Source organism: Tarenaya hassleriana, unplaced genomic scaffold (assembly GCF_000463585.1).
Source record: "Tarenaya hassleriana unplaced genomic scaffold, ASM46358v1 Cleome1, whole genome shotgun sequence".
Lineage (NCBI taxonomy): Eukaryota > Viridiplantae > Streptophyta > Magnoliopsida > Brassicales > Cleomaceae > Tarenaya > Tarenaya hassleriana.
Window position 1 is genome coordinate 9,264,647 of NW_010960187.1, and position 19,859 is coordinate 9,284,505.

The 19,859-nt window shown below is 35.6% G+C and overlaps 5 protein-coding genes across 8 annotated transcripts; 4 read left to right on the forward strand and 1 right to left on the reverse strand.

Moving 5' to 3' along the window:
• Positions 1–1,304: 1,304 nt before the first annotated feature.
• On the forward strand, positions 1,305–2,597 carry LOC104825401 (BAHD acyltransferase At5g47980-like). The gene has a single exon (XM_010557724.1). The coding sequence runs from the start codon at positions 1,305–1,307 to the stop codon at positions 2,595–2,597; it is 1,293 nt and encodes a 430-aa protein (XP_010556026.1).
• A 1,613-nt stretch (positions 2,598–4,210) lies between these two features.
• LOC104821165 (pentatricopeptide repeat-containing protein At5g15010, mitochondrial) lies at positions 4,211–7,032 on the forward strand. Of its 3 annotated transcripts, none has more exons than XM_010551967.1 (2): positions 4,211–4,519; positions 4,887–7,032. In XM_010551967.1, the coding sequence occupies exon 2, from the start codon at positions 4,922–4,924 to the stop codon at positions 6,731–6,733; it is 1,812 nt and encodes a 603-aa protein (XP_010550269.1). In that variant the 5' UTR covers positions 4,211–4,519; positions 4,887–4,921; the 3' UTR covers positions 6,734–7,032. The 3 variants fall into 3 exon arrangements, with proteins under 3 accessions (XP_010550269.1, XP_010550276.1, XP_010550281.1); XM_010551974.1 differs by lacking the exon at positions 4,211–4,519 and having other exon boundaries at positions 4,945–5,060; positions 5,158–7,032; XM_010551979.1 differs by lacking the exon at positions 4,211–4,519 and having other exon boundaries at positions 4,982–5,060; positions 5,136–7,031.
• A 2,799-nt stretch (positions 7,033–9,831) lies between these two features.
• LOC104821180 (NAC domain-containing protein 92-like) lies at positions 9,832–11,957 on the forward strand. Its single transcript, XM_010551984.1, has 3 exons — positions 9,832–10,268; positions 10,397–10,677; positions 11,223–11,957. The coding sequence occupies exons 1-3, from the start codon at positions 10,082–10,084 to the stop codon at positions 11,712–11,714; spliced, it is 960 nt and encodes a 319-aa protein (XP_010550286.1). The 5' UTR covers positions 9,832–10,081; the 3' UTR covers positions 11,715–11,957.
• Positions 11,958–14,214: 2,257 nt separating this feature from the next.
• LOC104821187 (thioredoxin-like 1-1, chloroplastic) lies at positions 14,215–16,450 on the forward strand. Its single transcript, XM_010551990.1, has 4 exons — positions 14,215–14,615; positions 14,944–15,120; positions 15,454–15,618; positions 15,794–16,450. The coding sequence occupies exons 1-4, from the start codon at positions 14,388–14,390 to the stop codon at positions 16,043–16,045; spliced, it is 822 nt and encodes a 273-aa protein (XP_010550292.1). The 5' UTR covers positions 14,215–14,387; the 3' UTR covers positions 16,046–16,450.
• Positions 16,451–17,579: 1,129 nt separating this feature from the next.
• LOC104821194 lies at positions 17,580–19,333 on the reverse strand. 2 transcript variants are annotated; one of them, XM_010552001.2, is made up of 4 exons: positions 19,054–19,333; positions 18,751–18,817; positions 17,885–18,027; positions 17,580–17,803 (listed from the first exon to the last, which is right to left on the reverse strand). In XM_010552001.2, exons 1-3 carry the CDS (start codon positions 19,213–19,215, stop codon positions 17,909–17,911), a joined length of 348 nt encoding a protein of 115 aa, XP_010550303.1. In that variant the 5' UTR covers positions 19,216–19,333; the 3' UTR covers positions 17,580–17,803; positions 17,885–17,908. The 2 variants fall into 2 exon arrangements, with proteins under 2 accessions (XP_010550303.1, XP_010550297.1); XM_010551995.2 differs by having other exon boundaries at positions 17,932–18,027; positions 19,054–19,329.
• Positions 19,334–19,859: the final 526 nt, after the last annotated feature.

Below are 19,859 nucleotides of genomic sequence, written 5' to 3' on the forward strand. Positions count from 1 at the left end.
ATTTTATAAATATACAGCTATTATATGCAACTTATAAAAATCATCGGACAAATATGCATGCAAAGGACGCTGTAGCCATTTTGATCCAAAAGCAAACTCTAAAATGTCAAGTGAAAACAATTAACTATGAACTGAAATGCAGAGATTAACATGATACTAACAACTTATGTATTTCGGATTTTGTCGTTTTAAATTTTTTCGCAAATAAAAAAAAAGTTATATATATATCCATTAAATTATGTTCTCGTCAATACTCTATTCAAGTTGAATGATTAAATCAAGAATAAAATTGGAAATTTTCTTTAAAAAATTCACTTGAAAAATCTAAAACAGTAACAAGATAAAAATTATTCTCTAAAGCGTCATGTGTTTAGAAATTGAGAGATTAAATAACATTATATCCGCATTAATTCTTCTTACACTGTGTAAATTATATCAATGAATTGGGGCTTGGCAAAACAAGTCATGAAATGCGGCTATGCGTATGACCACCAAAGCAAAGCCTTAGCCTACCGCCGACACAGAAATGGTGATATCGATCCATCTCTCTTTTCCGTAACATTTATTGCTCTTCGACGAGTGGCTAACAATATCCTTGCATCGGTCGAGGCTGTCCAAAACCGAGCCAAATTCATATATATATATATATAAGTGAATGATGATGATTTTAAAAGTTGAAGCAAAGTCTTGTCAACTAGGTTGCGTTAAATCTCCAATCCAAATGTTTTTTTTCCTCACTCTTTAATATATTGACATCTACTCGGAATATTCTCCTTGAGGAGACATTAGAATATTTTAATATCACATAACCTCACTATTAATATCCCCATAATATTCCATGTAATCTATCTTTAAGTATACTATATAATCCCTTCTCCGCAATATCTTTATTAAAACAATTTATTATATCTCTTTCCCAAATTTTAGAGTTTACTTAAGTATGTGATGCATGTAGAATCATCATCATTCACTAATTATACAACTTTTTACAACTTTATCAAATGATATATCAGCTTCTACCATTATTTCAATCAACTGATTTTTGGGTATCAGAATTGAACATTTGTCCTACGAGACAAAGGAGTTAATTCGATAAACGTAGGGAAGGTGTGGTTGGGCTCACATAGTTACACCATCCGAAGCCAATAAAAGCATGAATTATTAATAATTTTTAATTGACGGTTTGGCCCTATGCCACGTCATTTTAGGTGATAATATGGGACCTATATAATATATAGTGGTAGAGTCCAGGAGTCGATCACGCAGCCGGAACGTACAGAAGCCTTTTGTTACAAAAAAAAAAAATGGGAGTGAAGGTTGAGCTTATGAGCAAAGAAGTGATAAAACCAGCAACGCCAACACCTGATCATCTCCGAACACTTGAACGCACTCTTTTCGATCAGGTCATGCCACAAATTTACATAAACGCAATCTTCTTCTACTCAAAAACATCCAACGACCAAACCCTAACAACCCTTTCTCAGCGTCTGAAGAATTCTCTGTCCGAGATTCTCACTCGCTTCTACCCGCTTGCCGGACGAATGGAAGGTGTCTCTGTCAACTGCAACGACGAAGGAGCTTTGTTCACGGAGGCTCGAGCCGATACCCTTCTCTCGGATTATCTGACAAACCCAGATGCCGTTTCGCTCAAGCAACTCATCATCAACCCGTGTGATCGTTTAGATCCGGGCTCATGGCCACTGCTTCACGTCAAGGTAAGTTTCTTTCGAACCGAAGGAGTGGCTGTCGCTGTAAGTGTTTCTCACGAGATTTTCGATGTGGCCTCGTTCTTGGCGTTTGTTCGGAGTTGGGCCGATAGTATAAGAGGGTGTGCTGTAGCGAGTCCCCAATTCATAGCTTCGACTTTCTATCCTCCTGCTGATCTTTCTTACGAGTTTCCTCCACTGCTGCCAAACGGAGATAACTTCATAACGAAAAGGTCCGTTTTCGATCCTTCTAAGATCAAAGAGCTGAAAAGTCGAGCTGCTAGTGAACATGTACCGGATCCTACTCGTGTAGAAGCCGTCGAGGCACTTCTCTTCAAGGCAATAAAAGCATCGAGATCGAACGAGCCATTCGCCACAACACAAACCATGAACCTGCGGCCTAGACTCGCTTCTGCCCTCGCGCCAAACGCGATGGGGAATTTCTTTTACTTGCCTTTACTGACGGAAGACTCTGAGGGCGAGATGAAAATCGCTAAGACGGTGATAAAGTTAAGGAAAACAAAGGACGAACTTAGCGAGATAATCAAAGAAGATCATTCCCACGGCACGACAAGAACTACTAGTACTGCCGAGCTCGGTGAGAGGGTGGCGAGCGAGATGCTGACGTCATTGTGCGAGTTAAGCCCTGAAATGGACAAATACCTCGTGACCAGTTTGTGCAGAATGCCCTTTTACGACGTCGATTTTGGATGGGGACGTCCGGTTTGGGTCGCGACTTACGCCTACGAGACACCGAAGATGTGCATATTGATGGACGCAAGGGATGGCGAAGGGATAGAAGTGTGGGTGAATTTTCCCGAAGGACACATGCTTGCGTTTGAGCACGACCAAGATTTGCTTTCTTTCGCCACTCCAAACCCTCGCATTTAGATCTAGTTGTTATTACATGTGTCGTTTGTCGTCTTTGAGCATTCATACCTCTATCATTCTTAAAAAAAAAAGAATCAAGCAGTGGTTCGAGTTCTAGTTCATCTCCCAAATGTCTCGAGCGTATATGGTAGAATAAAATAGAGATTCGATCGTGAATTAATACACTGTAATGCGTCCATCGTTTGTTTTTCAAAACAACAAGACATGTACAACAAAAATTATTTTCTCCACGTGCGCAAAACATGTTTGGCAAAAAAAAACATGGATATCTTCAACAGACCGTTGGAAAATTGATATCCCTTGTTCAATCATGTTTTAGATAAACGAGGGACAGCTGTATCCTCGTAGTTCGAACCCAATCGGAGAACGAACGAACAATAATTCAATGCTGTAATGAACATAAATTGTACAACCCAAAACCATTTTTAACCATTTTCAAAAAAAAATATACATTACATATATGTATATATATATATATATATATATGATATATGTATATGCATTATGCATATAAGATAACATATCAGGATTCTTTGAAACATGTACGGATATTAGGCTGTGGCTCCGTCTACGTCTCCGGTGTTGGCGTTTTCTTTTTCTCACCGGCTGCTGTTCTTCCTGGATATGGTTTGGTTATGACGAGTTTGGTTTCTGGTTCAATCAATTCGGTTTAATCTCTGGTTTGCTCTGTTTTATGGTTTGGTTTGATCTGATAAATGACCGGTTTAATCTGATTCCCAGCTTCGTTGCCGGTTTTATGTCAATTCTTGGTTTCGAGTCCGTTTATATCGACTTCTGGACTAAAGTTCAAAATTTCGTCTGAATAGTTTTTAATTTCTTCAATTGTTGGTGAATTCATAAAAAAGTTCCATCGATTTCACTCAATTCGTCCTCGGTTTCAGTTTTGATATAGAGATTTCTCTTTTCGATTTTGACGATAGCATTTTTTTTTTGTCTTTTATGCCGTGGAAACGTTATTACTCGATCTGATGTTTGATTGTTCCGTTTGTAATAAATTGTAATGGGTTCAATTTGCATTGTCCAATTGGTTTAGCCCGGTACAACTCGGTTTGGTTCAGGTTTATATACAAATTTAAAAGAGAGAAAAAAAAAACCAAGATAGGCTCTGGCGGAGTGGGCCTGGGTAGGGATGTCAAAACGAGCCGAGTTCGCGAGCCGGTTCGAGGTTGACTCTTTTTTTATCGAGCCGAACCAAGAATATCTGAACCCAAATAAAAATGGGCTGAGTGAGCCAGTTCGCCACGAGTCGAGCCCAAACGAGCTAGCTCGGTTGGCTCGGGAGCTGGCTCGGGAGCTGGAGTTAAAAAAAAATTTATGTTGAAACTTGAAAGTGTCGATATTGTTGGTATGATATTTTGATCTGAAGATGGTTTTTTGTATATGGATTAAGATCTAATTGTATATGGATGGATTAGGATCTGAAAATGGTTTTTTGTACATGGATGGATTATGATTTTATCTATTTGTTCTTTTTATGTTGATATATCATTTGGAAATGATTTTATATAATTTGATATGATTTTTTTAGATATTTAGAAAAATATGAGCTGGCTCGTGAGCGCCTCGCGAGCTAAACGACTTGGGCTGAGCCAAAAATTTTCTGACCCAACTAAAAATAGACTTAACCAGCTGGACTAAAAATGAGCTGATTCAAAACGAGCTGGTTCGAGCCGGCTCGTTTGACATCCTAGGGCCTCGGTATGACCATTAAAAGCTAAAGATTAAATTGTAAAACTTCAGCGAAATTTAAATCCAAAATCCAATTCTCAATCTATTTCCTGAACCGAAGTCTCGTCAGCAAGAACCACGAAGTAACGTTCCACTTCAAAATCCGAAACCTTGAAGGGCAACAAAGCTGGTGTTGTCGAAAACACACACCGAGTCGAGGATTTACCGCCTGGGTATGTCTATTTCTTGCTCTAAACCTTAATTCATCTTCTGGGTGTTAAAGGGTTTTCTAGGATTGTTGTTTTGTTGTAGAATTTTGGGTCTGTGTTTAGGCTATGGTTTCTGATTGCAAACTTTGGTTTTGTGAATCTGCGGAAGGAGATAATGTTGGGTTTAGTTAGGGCTAAAATCCTCTATTTTGTGTGAGCGCCCGCCTGTATGTATATCAAAAGGTTTCATTTGAATTATGGGGTGTTTTCATGTTCTTAAAAAAAGCACCAGTGATGAATCGAGACGCCAATATGATGAATAACTACACGAAAGATTCGTGAGATTCACCTCTTTTGTGGATGTTGATTTCATGATGTTTTCTTTTTTCAGGCATTTTCACAAACACCTCATCTGCAGTACTGAAAATGCGTGGACTCTCTATAATAAGATCAAGGTTGTTGACTTACAAGGGTTCTGCAAGTGCCCGTTTGAGATCGGCTTGTATTTCGCCGAACTGGAACATGAATCGTATCGTTGAAACATCTTTATGTTCTATCCCAGATTGTAAGCTTCAATTGTTTCTCTGCTCTTTCTTCTCTAGTTCTGAAACTGTTAGCCGGGCTAATTCATTGATTCCAGAATCTGTGGGACTTGATCGCAGTACTGGACAAAACCGTCTTGACAACGAGGAAGATGATGATAAAAGCGAAGAAGATGATGATGACGACGACAATCTCGTTATGGGGAAATCTGGGTTTACAAGTGATGAGGGCCTTTTAGCGGATTTAGAAAGAGTTTTGGTTCTATTGAAGGCTTGTGGGAACAATCGGGCTGAAATGAGAAGCAAGCTTGATCAATGCGATGTGAAGCCGTCATCTGAGTTAGTGGTGGAGGTTCTTTCTCGGGTTCGTAATGACTGGGAAACTGCATTCACTTTCTTTCTGTGGGCAGGGAAGCAGCCAGGTTATGTTCGTTCAGTTCACGAATATCACTCTATGATCTCAATTCTGGGTAAGATGAGGAAGTTTGATACAGCTTGGACATTGATCGATGAGATGAGAAGGTGCAATCCGTCTCTTTTGGCCCCGCAGACGCTGTTGATCATGATCAGGAAATATTGTGCGGTCCATAATGTTGGGAAGGCCATCAACACGTTTTACACATACAAAAGATTCAAGTTTGATCTGGGCATCGATGATTTTCAGCATTTGCTTTCTGCCCTTTGCAGATATAAGAACGTCGAAGATGCCGAGCACTTGATGCACTGTAATAAGGCCACATATGCTTTCAGCATCAAAAGTTTCAACATAATTCTGAACGGGTGGTGTAATGTGATAGGTAACCCGCGCGAGGGCGAACGGGTATGGCAAGACATGGGAAAGAGAGGCATCAGACATGATGTTGTATCTTATGCAAGCATGATTTCATGCCACTCAAAAGCTGGTAACTTGAATAAGGTTTTCAGACTATTTGACCAGATGAAGAAACACCGTATCGAGCCTGACAGAAAAGTCTACATTGCCGTGGTTCACGCTCTCGCAAAAGCCGGGTTTGTATCGGACGCCACGAATCTGATGAAAACGATGGCGGAGAAAGGTATCGAGCTAGATGTGGCTGCTTACAACTCTCTCCTCAAGCCTCTCTGCAAAGCTAGGAAAACCGACGAGGCTAGAAGGATCTTGAATGAGATGGTGCAGAAGGGAATTTCCCCGAAGATTAGCACATACCATGCAGTTATACGGGTTCTAAGAACAGGGGAAGAGGTTTTCGACCTGTTGGAGGAAATGAGGAAGACGGAGTGTAAACCAAACATAGACACATACACAATGCTGATACGGAAATTATGCAGATGGCACGATTTTGGTAATGTGTTTAGATTGTGGGACGAGATGAAAGAAACCGGGACTGGTCCGGATCGTAGCTCATACATTGTGATGATTCATGGGCTTTTTCTGAACGGTAAGATAGAAGAAGCATACGGGTATTATACGGAGATGAAGGAAAAGGGTTTGGAGACGGATAAGAAAGTGGAAGATATGATTCAGAGCTGGTTTTCGGGGAAGCAATTTGCGGAGAAGAGGATGAGAGATTTGGAGAGAAGTGAGACTGAATGCTTGAAAACAGGTTTAGAGGGCAGAAGCTTCCGGAAGCTGTCCGAAAGAGAAGAGAACTTTCTCCGGCAGCCTCAGGTGAGACGGGTTGTAAGAGAACGAGGATTTTCGTTCTGGGAAGAGTAGGAGAGTTCGGGTTCGGTTTGGTTATACTAAATCTCATCGTGTCCAATGCAAGATGACTGATGATGATGATGATGATGATGATGATGAATGATGATGTGGATTTGGTCCACGTGGGTTTCTTGTCATGTCTTGTGCAATGAGACGTTTGTGGGACTAATTGGAATGTTTAAAGTAATAAACACAAAATGAGTGAAGTTGTGATAGTAATATTTGGAAATATTTGATATTTGTTTTATACTGACATTTATTTTTCATTTCAAGATTACAAAACATTGTTCTCCGTTGTAAATACATGTAATATCATTATTTCAGTTGGATTATATAAAACCGAATTAGTTCTAAAATGTTTGTGTGATATTATATTTCTAAAATTAAATTACTTGATCTCGAATTAATTGGAAATTTTTTTTTTGTAGAAAATGAATATTGTTCTCGATGAAACCCAAATTTAAACGGAATAAGAACAGAATCGGGAATCAGATTAAAATCCAATACAAAAATTAGGATGCTCAATTTTTTGTCTCCACATGATATCCTTAGATACTAAGGAGAATCCTAAAGTCATTCATTTAACAATCTATAAAACAAATGAGAAAAAAAAAATTAAAGGAAAACGACTCATTTGGTCAAATTCCGAAGGACTATAAATTAAATATGAAGAAAATGATTATATATTATTACATAAAAAAAAAGATTATCCACAAAATCTGATCAGTGATCACATGACAATGCCTTGAGCTTTTGGAAAATCCAATCTGTCTTAATTCCATCCAAGCTGTCTCTACCCGAGAAACAGTCAAATATGTGTTTTCTTTATTTTTTCAGGTTCTAATTGTATTTTTATATGTCAAATATATATTATAATTTTAAAAAATGTCATGTTTATGCTTAGAAGATGGATGCTAAATATAATACAATGAAGGTCAAATTGCATTTTGAATTAGTTTAGATTAAATCTGCTAATTAAATGGTTTTATATATGTAGATTGTTATTTCCAAAAATCTCCAATCAAAATTGTTATTTATATAATTTATTTCATTCCAAAACTCGAATGTTTTTTATAGTTACTTCTGCTAACATATGAATATCAGTTTTCTGCTAACAAACCACGTAGTCTTTAAAATAATTTAGTTTCTATTCAATTTTTTTTAAATTAACTTCGATATTAAGTAGGTCTAAATCTATTTAATTTCAATTTTAGAAAAAATATATTCAATACATATCTACATTAAAATATGCTTCCTATTATATATTATTCAACTCTTTTCGATTTAATTTTAAATAATGAACCAAAATGTGATTTCCTTATCGTTGGTAATTAGTAATTATCTCACACAATAATTAAGATGTCATTTCTTTATTTTATATTCATTTACTTGGAATGATCCGTAAATGTTGATCTTCTCAGACACGTCGGTCTGAGTTGTGGTACACGTGGCGAATTATGGTCCCACCATTAATGATGACGTAAGAGTTATGTCACAATCGGAACGCGGGGCCCATTCGCTCCCTTCGCCGGTTAAATTTTGTGGATGCAAAAGTCAAACTATTTTTTTTTAAGTCCTCATTGCTCAAAAATATTGGACCCACACGTTAACGATGACATTTAATTTATCTAGAACTAACATAGAATTTCGTTATATATTTTTCATGGAATTTTCGTGTGTTAGTTGAATTTAAATTGGAAATATATAATTTTAAAATAGTTTTTTGATTTATGAAGTAACTTCTTTTGTTTTGTTATGAATTTTAAATTTTACAGAATAAAGTTTAAATTCTATTTTTTTATTTCCATTATTTGATATTCATTTAAAAAGTTTAATTTGAATTGAAATGGTGAGATATTAAATATTTTATAAATGTTAAAATTTATTTTGATTTATACTTAGTTGAAATATTTAAAGGTACTTGTATATATAAATATACTTAAAACTAATACATTTTGAATCTCATATATATATATATATTTTTTTTAATTTATCAATTAAAATCTCAAATATACGTATACATAAGATAGTAATATATTGTTTTTTTTAATCAAATTGAGATTAAATTTAAAATTACAATAAGAGATACCATTCGTAGGAAAATGAAGTGTGATATCCGATCTCTATATGGAAGATGATATTTGACAGAGCGTGTTTAGAACAATATTTTTTTTTAAATTTCTCTACCGATCTATTATTACAAAAAGAATATTTACTGTTTAAAAAAATAAATAAAATTAAAAAGTATTTATTAATCAACAGAGACATTATCCCACATACCCTCTTTTTACTTAAACTATTTCTGCACATACTCTTCTCCAATTGTAACCTTATTATCAGAATTCATGTATAGTCACATAATGGTTACATTTGCCATAATGTTAAATTTATGATTATTACATCAAATTACCATGATTACACCTTACATATCACACTAATCATTTGATAAAATCATAAAAAATGTAATCAATGTGACTATCATATCTGCTCACAAAATCACTAACCGGAGAAAGATAGGTAGTATAAAGAAGGTATTTTGGATATTTTGCATAATCTCAATGTCTATTTCATGTTTGATCCAGCGGTCTTTTACGTGTCAACAAAATCTTTGTTACTAAAGCAATAAATAATTTCTACAAAAAAGCAATAAACGAATTAAAATATATAAAGAATCTGAAAATTCCAGATGGACCCACGCCCCAAAAATCCTCCGATTTTCCAGCAAAAAACAATGATTTATTTTTAATCATTAAGATTCACAGCCATACCAATCTCTTATTAATTATAATATTTTATAAATGAAACAAAATACTCTCTGGAAACAATATATCAGATTTAATTATTATTTTGTTGAATCAAATATCCAACTTTATTTTTTATTTAATATCTATGGGCTCTTTTTCATTTTTGAGCAATCGTTTTGGAGCAATACACCCAATAAGAAAAATAAATAAACTTTTTTAGAAAAAATAATAAGAAGATCAATTGCTGAATTATTTCTCTGTGGCTTCTTCGACAACTCAAGCAGTTAACTTGGAGCCCACGGAATTTTCCGCGTAAGAGTCTTTTTCCCCTCGAAGAAACTCCTTTATTTAAGCAGCATTTTCTTCTTCTTTCACACTTTTTCTACCGCTAATCTCTGGTTTTTTTTAATTGATTGATTCTTGGTCTACAAACACCCACATATTATATACATACATATATATATACACACACTTGTTTCTCGTTTTCTTGAGCTTCTCCAAGCGATTCATTCCAACAAATTTAAGATCTGGGTTTGTCTTGTTCCTTTGAAACTCAGCAAGAAGGCTCATAAAAACCGAATCTTTCCAAGCGGAATTTAATTAGGGTTTTGTGGAAATGGAGGATTTAGAGAGCAGCGACAAAGGGGAAGAACTGGTTGAGTTGCCGCCGGGATTTAGGTTTCATCCAACGGACGAAGAGATCATAACTTATTATCTGACAGAGAAGGTGATGGACAAAGAATTCTCAGCCATCGCAATCGGCGAAGCTGATCTCAACAAGTGCGAGCCTTGGGATCTTCACGGTTAGTGTATATAGATATATATACACACATACATATATATATATATATATATATATATATTCTTCTTCTTCTTGCATCTCTCCCCAACAAATTTCTTTCTCATGTTTGGCATGCATATGGAATTGTAGAGAAAGCGAAGATGGGGGAGAAAGAGTGGTACTTCTTCTGCAAGAAGGACAGGAAGTACCCGACAGGGATGAGAACGAATCGTGCGACGGAGTCAGGTTACTGGAAGGCGACGGGGAAAGACAAGGAGATCTTTAGAGGCAAAGGCCTTCTTGTCGGAATGAAGAAGACCCTCGTCTTCCACAAAGGAAGAGCCCCTAGAGGACAGAAGACCAATTGGGTCATGCATGAGTTTCGTCTCCAAGGCAATCTTCCTTTCCCAAACCCTAATCTTTTCTCAAAGGTACCATATCACTATCACTACTCTATATATATATATATATATCTTCTTCATCATTATTAATCACTTGTATGCGTTTTTGGATTGTTACATATTTCTTTACGTTATGATAACAAAATTTGCAGTCTTTTGGGCCTGAAATCATCATGTTTTATAAGGATTATTTTTGTTTTTCATTTAATTGTTTCGCAATATATAATATATATAAATATGTATCCTCAGATTTATCTAAAAGTTAAGTGGACTGTGGATAAACAGATGCCAAACAAAAAAGATTTTGAGTTTTTTCTTGGTAAAAGCTTTGCCTTTTATATATGTATATACATATATATGTGTTTACATATATGCACATGCATTTTCACTGCTTTCCCGGCGTTTCTTTCGTGTTTGGTTAAGAGTTTCTTTCACGTAGGTGTCAAAAATCATAACGTTGTGTGTTAGAGAAGGTTAGAATCTTGTACAAGTTGGTAACTATTATTATCAATAAATAAAAATAACTATAAAGTTGTAAATCAAACTCTAATATTAATATTGAATTATATTTTCAGGACGAATGGGTTGTATGTAGGATTTATCACAAGCCTCTTGCTTCAGCAAAGAAGAGCCCATTCGGTGAACAAAAGTTGAGTTCCTTTCATGATAATATCGACTCTCTCTTCGAATTCTCATCTCTCCCTCCTCTCATTGACCCGAGTCCATCGGACCGACCCGGTCGGAGTTTCTACGCCGGAGATCCGCCGGAGTTCAAGTACACCTCCGCCGCACCATCCCTGCATCCGGCACAAATCACCGCCGCCACGAACCAATGCTTCATACCCTACTTGATGGACCAAAACCCTCTAACCCTAAGTTACCAAAACCCTAACGAAGTCGGTGTTCCATTGTTGAATGGTCCGAAAATGGAGCAAATGCCGTCGTCGTCGTCGACACAATCGGGAGTTAGTGTGGATGTGTTTTCGGGGCATAAGAATGTGTCCGTTGAGACTGGCGAATCTTATGAAGATTTTGCAGATCTTTTGGGGAATATATGGGCCTGTTGATTGAGATTAGCTAGGGTACGTTTCTAGCTATAGCCTATAGTTATATTGATAAGGGTTTTGGCTACATTCATGAATCATATATATATATATATATATATATATATATATATGTATATATATATATGTGTGTGTGTGTGTAGGATTCAAGTTCATCTCTTCATTTTTTTTGGTACAAAGTCTCCTCCAAATTAAGAACGCGGTTATTCAACTTCGTCAATAGATCAACCCAAAAAAAAAAACTTCGTCAATAGAATATATAAGATTTTGCTGAAATGTTTATCCTCATAATTATGTATTATTTAATTTAATTCTATTAAATTTCACGTAATATCTAGAATCGAAATGTGTATCCTAAAGCAAGCAAAACAAGAATATTTTTTATCGTAAAAGTAATTAGGGATGAGCGTTTCGGGAATCGGTTCAGAATTTTAACGGTTCGGTTCGGGAACGGTTTATTCCGTATTCTAAAATTTGTACCAAATTATTATTGTATATTATTTGGTTTGGTTCGGTTTCGTTTTCGATTTTTATCAAAAAAAAATAGATTCTTTTAAAGAAAATTTCGGTTTTTCGAGAATTTTATAAAGTTTGATTCGGTTGGTTTTGGTTTAGGAAAATTCGATTCTATAAAAAACATACCGTTCGAGAGAATTTTGAATGATTCGGTTCGGAAAAAAAATATCGAAATTTTCGATTCGATACGTTTCGATCTCGAGAAACCGAACCGAAGTACCCACCCCCTCGTAGAACTATAATAAAGCAAGACATGTGTACGTGAAGGAGGAAATCAATGGAACCAGCTAACAAGTCTCGTGATTCATTCCCTACTTTTGTGCAGAAAATGTCTTCCCAACATTATTTTCAACGATACTAAATAAATAAAACACAATAATTAAACTAAATAAAATTATGATGGAATAGGACCGACAGCGACTTCAAAATAATATTATCACATATAATCGTTTCCTTGAACAATGTCATGTAAGTCAAGTAATTCAAATCTTCTGTCTAACGCAAACCGATCCATCTGTTAATTGCTTAATCACTACAAATTTCTATATTAATATCTGGAGATTAATTTTACAATGATGTCGTATAAATATAATGTTACCCATTATATATATATATATATAAAGACTACAATCCAATGGATGTTATATAATTGTAGACTATTTTTTATAATGCTATCCATCCATTATAACAAATAAAAGACTATAATCGACCGATAACATTACCTTATTTATTCTGAACGTGTTCACACATAGAAATTTTTTTATACTAATTGTAATATCAAAATCCAGTCAGTTAAAAACAATATTTTTGTATCAAAGGAGTGAAATTATTTGTTTAATTTTTATTCACATGGCCACCGTATTTTTTATATATATAAATGTATGGTTCATAATTTTAAAATTACTAATTGTTAGTCTAGATTGTTTAGAAATTAATAAATTTTAGGATTTGTTTAAGTTTATCTCAAAATTTTAAAAATAAAATCCCAAATATTAAATCAGGAGTGTCTACCCATCCAATCGTTTTTATAGTTTAATGATTGTGGTTAAAAATCTATGATTCTAATAAATCAGAAAATGTTAATTATTAAAGATATAATATTTTCAAAATTGCTATTTTCCAACACATGTATATACTCGTCTGGGTTTTAATTTATTTTTTAAAAGTCATGTTTAATCACATCTTTTTAAATTTCGCCTTTTATTGATAACTTTTCGAATTATTTAAAAACGTTGTGAATTTTAATACCTCTTTCAATTTTTTTTTTTGTGGTGAAATTTTAGCTTCCGAGCATTTGTTACGACAAGTGTGTCCACGTGGCGGTTGTTCGGGCAGACTCGGTCTCTTTTATCCGAAGCACATTTCATATCTCCTCTTATGGTATAGATTATCTAAAGCCGTTGATCATGTCAACAAAATCGACGGTTGTAAATCAAACAGCACATAATCAATTCCTGCCATAATATTTTTCGAAATTTTGACAAATAATTAATTTTCCAAATTACGAAAATTAATGCTATCCATATCTTTTAGTTGTGGCCAGTATATATCCACAATGTGATTAAACCAAATTATATATTCATGAATAAAAATCAAATTATAATAAATTTTATATAATAAATGGTGTCAATTTGATTAATTTTCACGCAAATCTAAGTATTCACTGTAATCAAAAGAAAATGTACATCTTGGCATTAAACGAAGAAAATCAGAAATTAAGTGAGTAATAGATACATTTCAATTTAATAGCTATAGTGAAAAATAATTTAATTCAATATTTTTAAACAAATCAGTTCCGATAATCCAGAAATTTTCACATCATTAATATCCACGAGAACCTTATCCATTACCATTTTTTCCTCTTACTGCCACAACTCACCACCTCTATCAACCGTTAGATATGTAAAATTCCAATCCAGATCCAACGGTCCGTATCGTTTCGTGGTGAAAAAAGCAATTTAAATTGAAATAAAAGGAAATTGAAACTGCGCCTTGAAGAAAGAAAGCAGAAACAAACTTCGCCGGAGATTTCAGAGTTCGCCGAGAGAATCTCTTCTGAGAAAATTCCGTCTGAGAGATTTCGATTGTTCTTCTGGTGATTGGTAAAATCGTGTTTTTGTCTGTCCTCTGGGTTTATAATTTTCTCTGGGTAGAAAAGAAATGGCGGAGGTGATTTGCAGAACGAGCATATTCCTAGGGGCTTGTCGGAATCACCATGCGAATGAAGTCTCTGATTCACCAGTAAGCTTTGGTAAGAAGAGTTTTTCATGTCTGAAACTGAAGAACCAGAGGCCTTTAAGAAGCGACTTCCATGGAAAACGGGTCGTTTTGGGAGATGGTAGGATCGAGAGCTTCAGACGAAGCTTTCAAGCTTCCATTAAAGCACAGGTAGCGAGTTTTCTCTTTATCTTAATTTTTTTTATTTTCTTTGTCTGTGTTTTTTTTTGTCTTGGTTTAGAAAGGAGATTGTTTTCGTTTTCCCTTCTTTTGGACAAAATTAGAAATGGAGATTAAGAGATCTGATTACAAGATCATAAAAAAACCAATTCATAGTTTTATTTTTTGGAAATATTTGGTATGATTTCCATTTTGGGATTCAAATCCACAGTCAAATGTTATTATCCTTCGTAACCACTCATGTTCAGATTCGTATGATGAACAAGTGATGCGATGAATTTAGGGTTTTGTTTTGGTGATATTTTGAATTATTGTGTAGACTGCTTTGAGAATTGGGAGCGTGCAAAAATGGTGGGAGAAGGGTCTTCAGCCAAACATGAGAGAGATCACATCTGCACAAGACCTCGTAGACTCGCTCTGTAGTTCCGGAGATAAACTCGTTGTGGTCGATTTCTCCTCACCCGGTTGCGGTGGCTGCAAGGCTCTTCATCCCAAGGTATCATTGAATTTCCATCTAACGTTGTGATCCTTGATGAGCTTGTGCCTTGTTCTTGGTTCATTCATGTATTATTGGACTTGTTTTTTCTTATGAATCTCCTGTGGCATGGCATATTCGGAAGCCTCTGATTCGATCTTGAAACAGCGGAAAGATAACCTTTTGATCATTGTATTCCAGCTTGGATAGTGTTTCTGAATGTGGGTTTTTCTTTATGAATCTCCTGTGGCGTATTTGGAAGCCCGGATTCGATCTTGAAACAGCGAAAATATAACTTTTTGATCATTGTATTTCGGCTTGGATATGAATGTGGGTTTTTGTTGGTACTTGCAGATATGTCAGCTGGCCAAGATGAATCCTGATGTGCAATTTCTTCAGGTGAATTACGAGGAGCACAAGTCGATGTGTTATAGCCTCGGCGTCCACGTTCTTCCTTTCTTCCGGTTCTACAGAGGGGCTCACGGCCGTCTTTGCAGCTTTAGCTGTACCAATGCAACGGTTTGTATCCATCCCATTGAGTATCCATTACAGTTTTGGCAAATTGAGAATGAGAAAGAATCTATCTTCGATTTCAGTACCGCTGTCACTGATTGATGGTTCATCCCTTTCTTCTTACTGCAAAGCTTTTGATTTCAGTTTCTTACTCGTATATCTATCGATGCACCTCTCTCAGATAAAAAAGTTCAAAGATGCGTTAGCGAAGCACAGCCCGGACAGGTGCAGCCTCGGCCCGACCAAAGGCTTAGAGGAGAAAGAGCTCGTTGCCCTCGCAGCCAACAAGGATCTTAACTTCACATACACTCCAAAACCATTGTCTCAACCCACTGACAAAGAACCAGCTACATCTGACCGAAACCCGAATCTGCCACTTCCTCTTCCGCCAAAACGTGCCGGTGAGAAGACATTGGTCACTGCCTGGAGATGAGACAGATCAGTTCGGTTCAGTTGGTTGTCCCTAAGAGAATATAACATCAGCTCTTGTACAGTCTGCGTAGTGGTAAAGTCGGTCATGTCTCTTTTGTGTTTGTTATATTTGCACTTTTGGTGAAAGATGAGTCTGGTCCGGGAGCAAACCGGCTTTAGTGAGGTTTGGTTTTTTCAGAACCCTGAACCGGTTTGTATTCTCCTTGGTGTGAAAGAGCAAGATCCGCCATGGAAGCTTTCTCGGATGGCCAAGAGATCAAGAGAATGTTCTGTTTGAATCTCTTTGTTTTTATCCTTTCCTCTGTTTTTTTTTTCCAATCTCTTTCGGGTTTGATGTAAAATGAATGGATGAAACTGATGCAATATAGATTGGTAATGAAGGTTAATATGAGATGGTTTTTCAGTTTCTGCATATTGTTTTGATGCAAAGTTGGCATTTGGCCATCTCAATCACAGAATAAGATATTTGTATAATTATATTGGATAATACAATTACGAAATCTAAATTCCAATTTCAAATTATGTAAAAAACCTTAATTTACAAATTAAAAATCGAATATGTATATATATATCTGAAAATCGTGGAATTTTATCCACCTCTAGTCAATATATAAATTTATATATTATGCATGTTCCTTTCACTCCAAGGGACCAGATTTACTTTTGTTGTATTGTTGAAGCAATATATTTTAAAGCTTTTTTTTTTTCTGGAAAGATTTTTGAAATTTTATGTACAAACCACTCATTTACACACGAAGACAAAACGATGAACAAAAACAGGGAGACAAAACAAAGAACCGTACATGGTACATACACTTGGAATATTACGAATTTTTTTTTAATGGTTCAGTTTTTTTTAATGTAATAATGTTGTATGGATCAATCATCGCCACAAGATTATAAATATCAGCGTAAGTATATATTATATTTAAATCGAGTAATATTTGGTTATATAATTTTAATTCCAGATAAATTTTTAAAAATGAAATAAAATATTTATTTTATAATTAAATAATTTTGAGTAAAAAAATAACGAGTCGAATTAAAGTAATATAAAAATCAAATTAAAATCGGATTGTTAGATTTTAAATTTCAAATTAAAAAAAAATCCAAAAATGTCCTCACCGAGCTCAAAATATCCGAATCATCAAAGACGCGACGTATAGCCGCGGTTTCTAATCACATATAGTACACTTTGGCTTTCTCAAAAGCCAAATAGTATTTTCCCGGGTCCGATCCGCCCATTTTACACCCTAATTTGAATGGTTTGAAATAGAAAGACCAAATTTCTTTTTATGCTTTCTTTTTTTAAAATAAATTAATTAGGTGTGGTTAATTTTGGAGGAATTTCGCCTGTAACGAGTCACTTCCTAGTCGTAAACGAGTTACAAGCTTTACGTGAGTCGGTGACCGAGTCCAAGAATACACTTTCATATTCCCCATTTCCATAGTACATAGAAATCACATCAGTAACGGTGCATTCCGGCCCTCGGGATCCTTTCAACTATGGAATTCTGACAGCCCGAAAACTCGGAAACAAAAAACAGAACGACGATTTCCAACCCTTCCTTCATTCATGTATCAGTATATTACAGACCTTAGAGACACGACATCTATGGTGGAAAAGAAAAAGAGAGATACATCACCCGACTTGTATTACACGTAGTGATCATCAAAAGGGTGCGGATGTACTAACTTCATTCCAACATGAGATCTTCAGATCCTTCCGAAACAGTCTTAGATCCTTTCTTCTTTTTACCTGTGTTTTCGGGGGAGTTTATGTTACTTTTCAAGCATATAGATCGAGTAGACAAATTAAGTAAGGAACAAAATGTGATACCGGGTTTGGCAATCACGGGACTATTCACTCAAAGTTCAAGGCTTCACCTTTGCGGTTTAATTTCCTGAGCTTCAAGCTTTTCTTTACGCTAAACTTTTTCGGGTTTTTCTTGGCGTCTTCAGATGTCCCTACATCATCAGATGCTGTATCCAATACCAATAGTATGAGATCAGGCTTTGAGTGTCTATACTCTTGAAACCAGACAAGCAGGAGACATAGAAGTGCAATAATAATACAAAACAAGTCTACAGCAAAACTAGAAACATGCTTCATGGAACAATTCATTCATCGCCTCTAAGACATTGGACAGACAAGAAGTACTGAAAATTAGCTACTGCTGAAAAAAAGAAGGAATCTTGAATGTGTGCGCGTGCATGCCGGGAACAAGAAAATCTCATGTGCTCAATCAAATGATACTACTTTATGCTAAGACAGTGTATGAGCACCCGGTGTTGTATATAGTCCACAGCTTTCCATGGTTTTAAGCAAACAACGCAACGACAAAAACGAAAAAGAAACAAGTTTCTAGACGTGAAAACAGAGACGGGAGAAAAAAAAATCCGTTACAGGGCCATGAATCATGATCATTCTGAAAGAAGACGATCTTTCTACCAGATCTCTGAACTAGAACACAGTATATACACTTCACATAGTCTACACGATTGGACAAATGGGATAAAATTTCCTTTTACATGAAAGAAAAGAGGTCCAAATTTCAATTCTCTTAGAAGAACAGCAGAGTATAATCCAATAACTGATACCATCATAATTGAATTCATAATCAGATCAGACTGCAGAAAAGAACAAACTGCAGATAATTATGAGAAAAGCATGCACTCTTCTCTGGCATTTCATGCGGAATTTACCTTCAGCAGAAGCCATCTCTACATCTTCCATGGTAACGAGACCCTTCTCCATCATCTCTTTCTGCTCCTATTCTCGACCAACGAGAAATACTTTATAAGAATCCCATGAAGAATTTACAGCGGCATTAAAAACCAAATCACCCTCTTAATCAAAATAAATCCAACTCCTAACAAAACACCCCCACATATACAAGTATCCATGTGTATCTGTATATACACACAATTGACAGCATTAAGAAAGAGGGGAAGAAATGTATGTATCTATGTACATTCGGTCGTGTTCATGTAAGAGGAATCACATACTCTGCGCCATTTTCGGAGGAGTTTCTGCTTGCGCTTGCCGGAGATAGAGAGTTTCTCAGTCTTGTGCTTCAATTTTCCCGTGGCAGGATCACCGTGAATGGCTCGTTTTCTCTCAGCCTTCGCCGCTCTCTTCCTCTTCTGCACTTCGTTGAACTTCGCCATCTCCCCCCAGTTGCTTCCCCTTCCTCTCGAACCCTAGGTACTCTCGAAACCCTAAATCCCCAGCTTTGGGAGGTGTCAAAAATTGATTTTTAGAAAAATATTTTTTTTAGGGTTCATAGTGTTGGGCTTCTAATCTAGTAAACGAGGTATTTGACCTTTGGGCTTATCATATATATAATATATGGTCTCTTCTTTCTCGTAAAGGGGAGAATCCACATATATTTCTTGATTTTGGATGATGTTTTGTAACTAATTTGCTGCATTTATTAAACACTAATACCTTACCAAAAAAATATTACTTTTAGAGATTTCTTGATTTTGTTATCAAGGAGATGGTATTTCAATTTTTCTAATTTTGAACCAAATATTTATGTTTTTTTTTATGATTTGACACTAAATAAGAACAATATTAAATTTTCTCTTGCCATTTTGTGGTGCCAAAACCTAATAATGTAATTTATTTGTTGTTCATAGAGTCAAAAAAATAAGACAACTATTTATACGATTGTTTTATTATCACCAAGTTTCTTGTATTAAACCAAAATTTATCCACAAACTTATCATTTGATAACCATCTGAAGTTTAATGCGAATATGATACATTTCTAATCACTACTTAGTCATTATATCCAAATTACACACGTC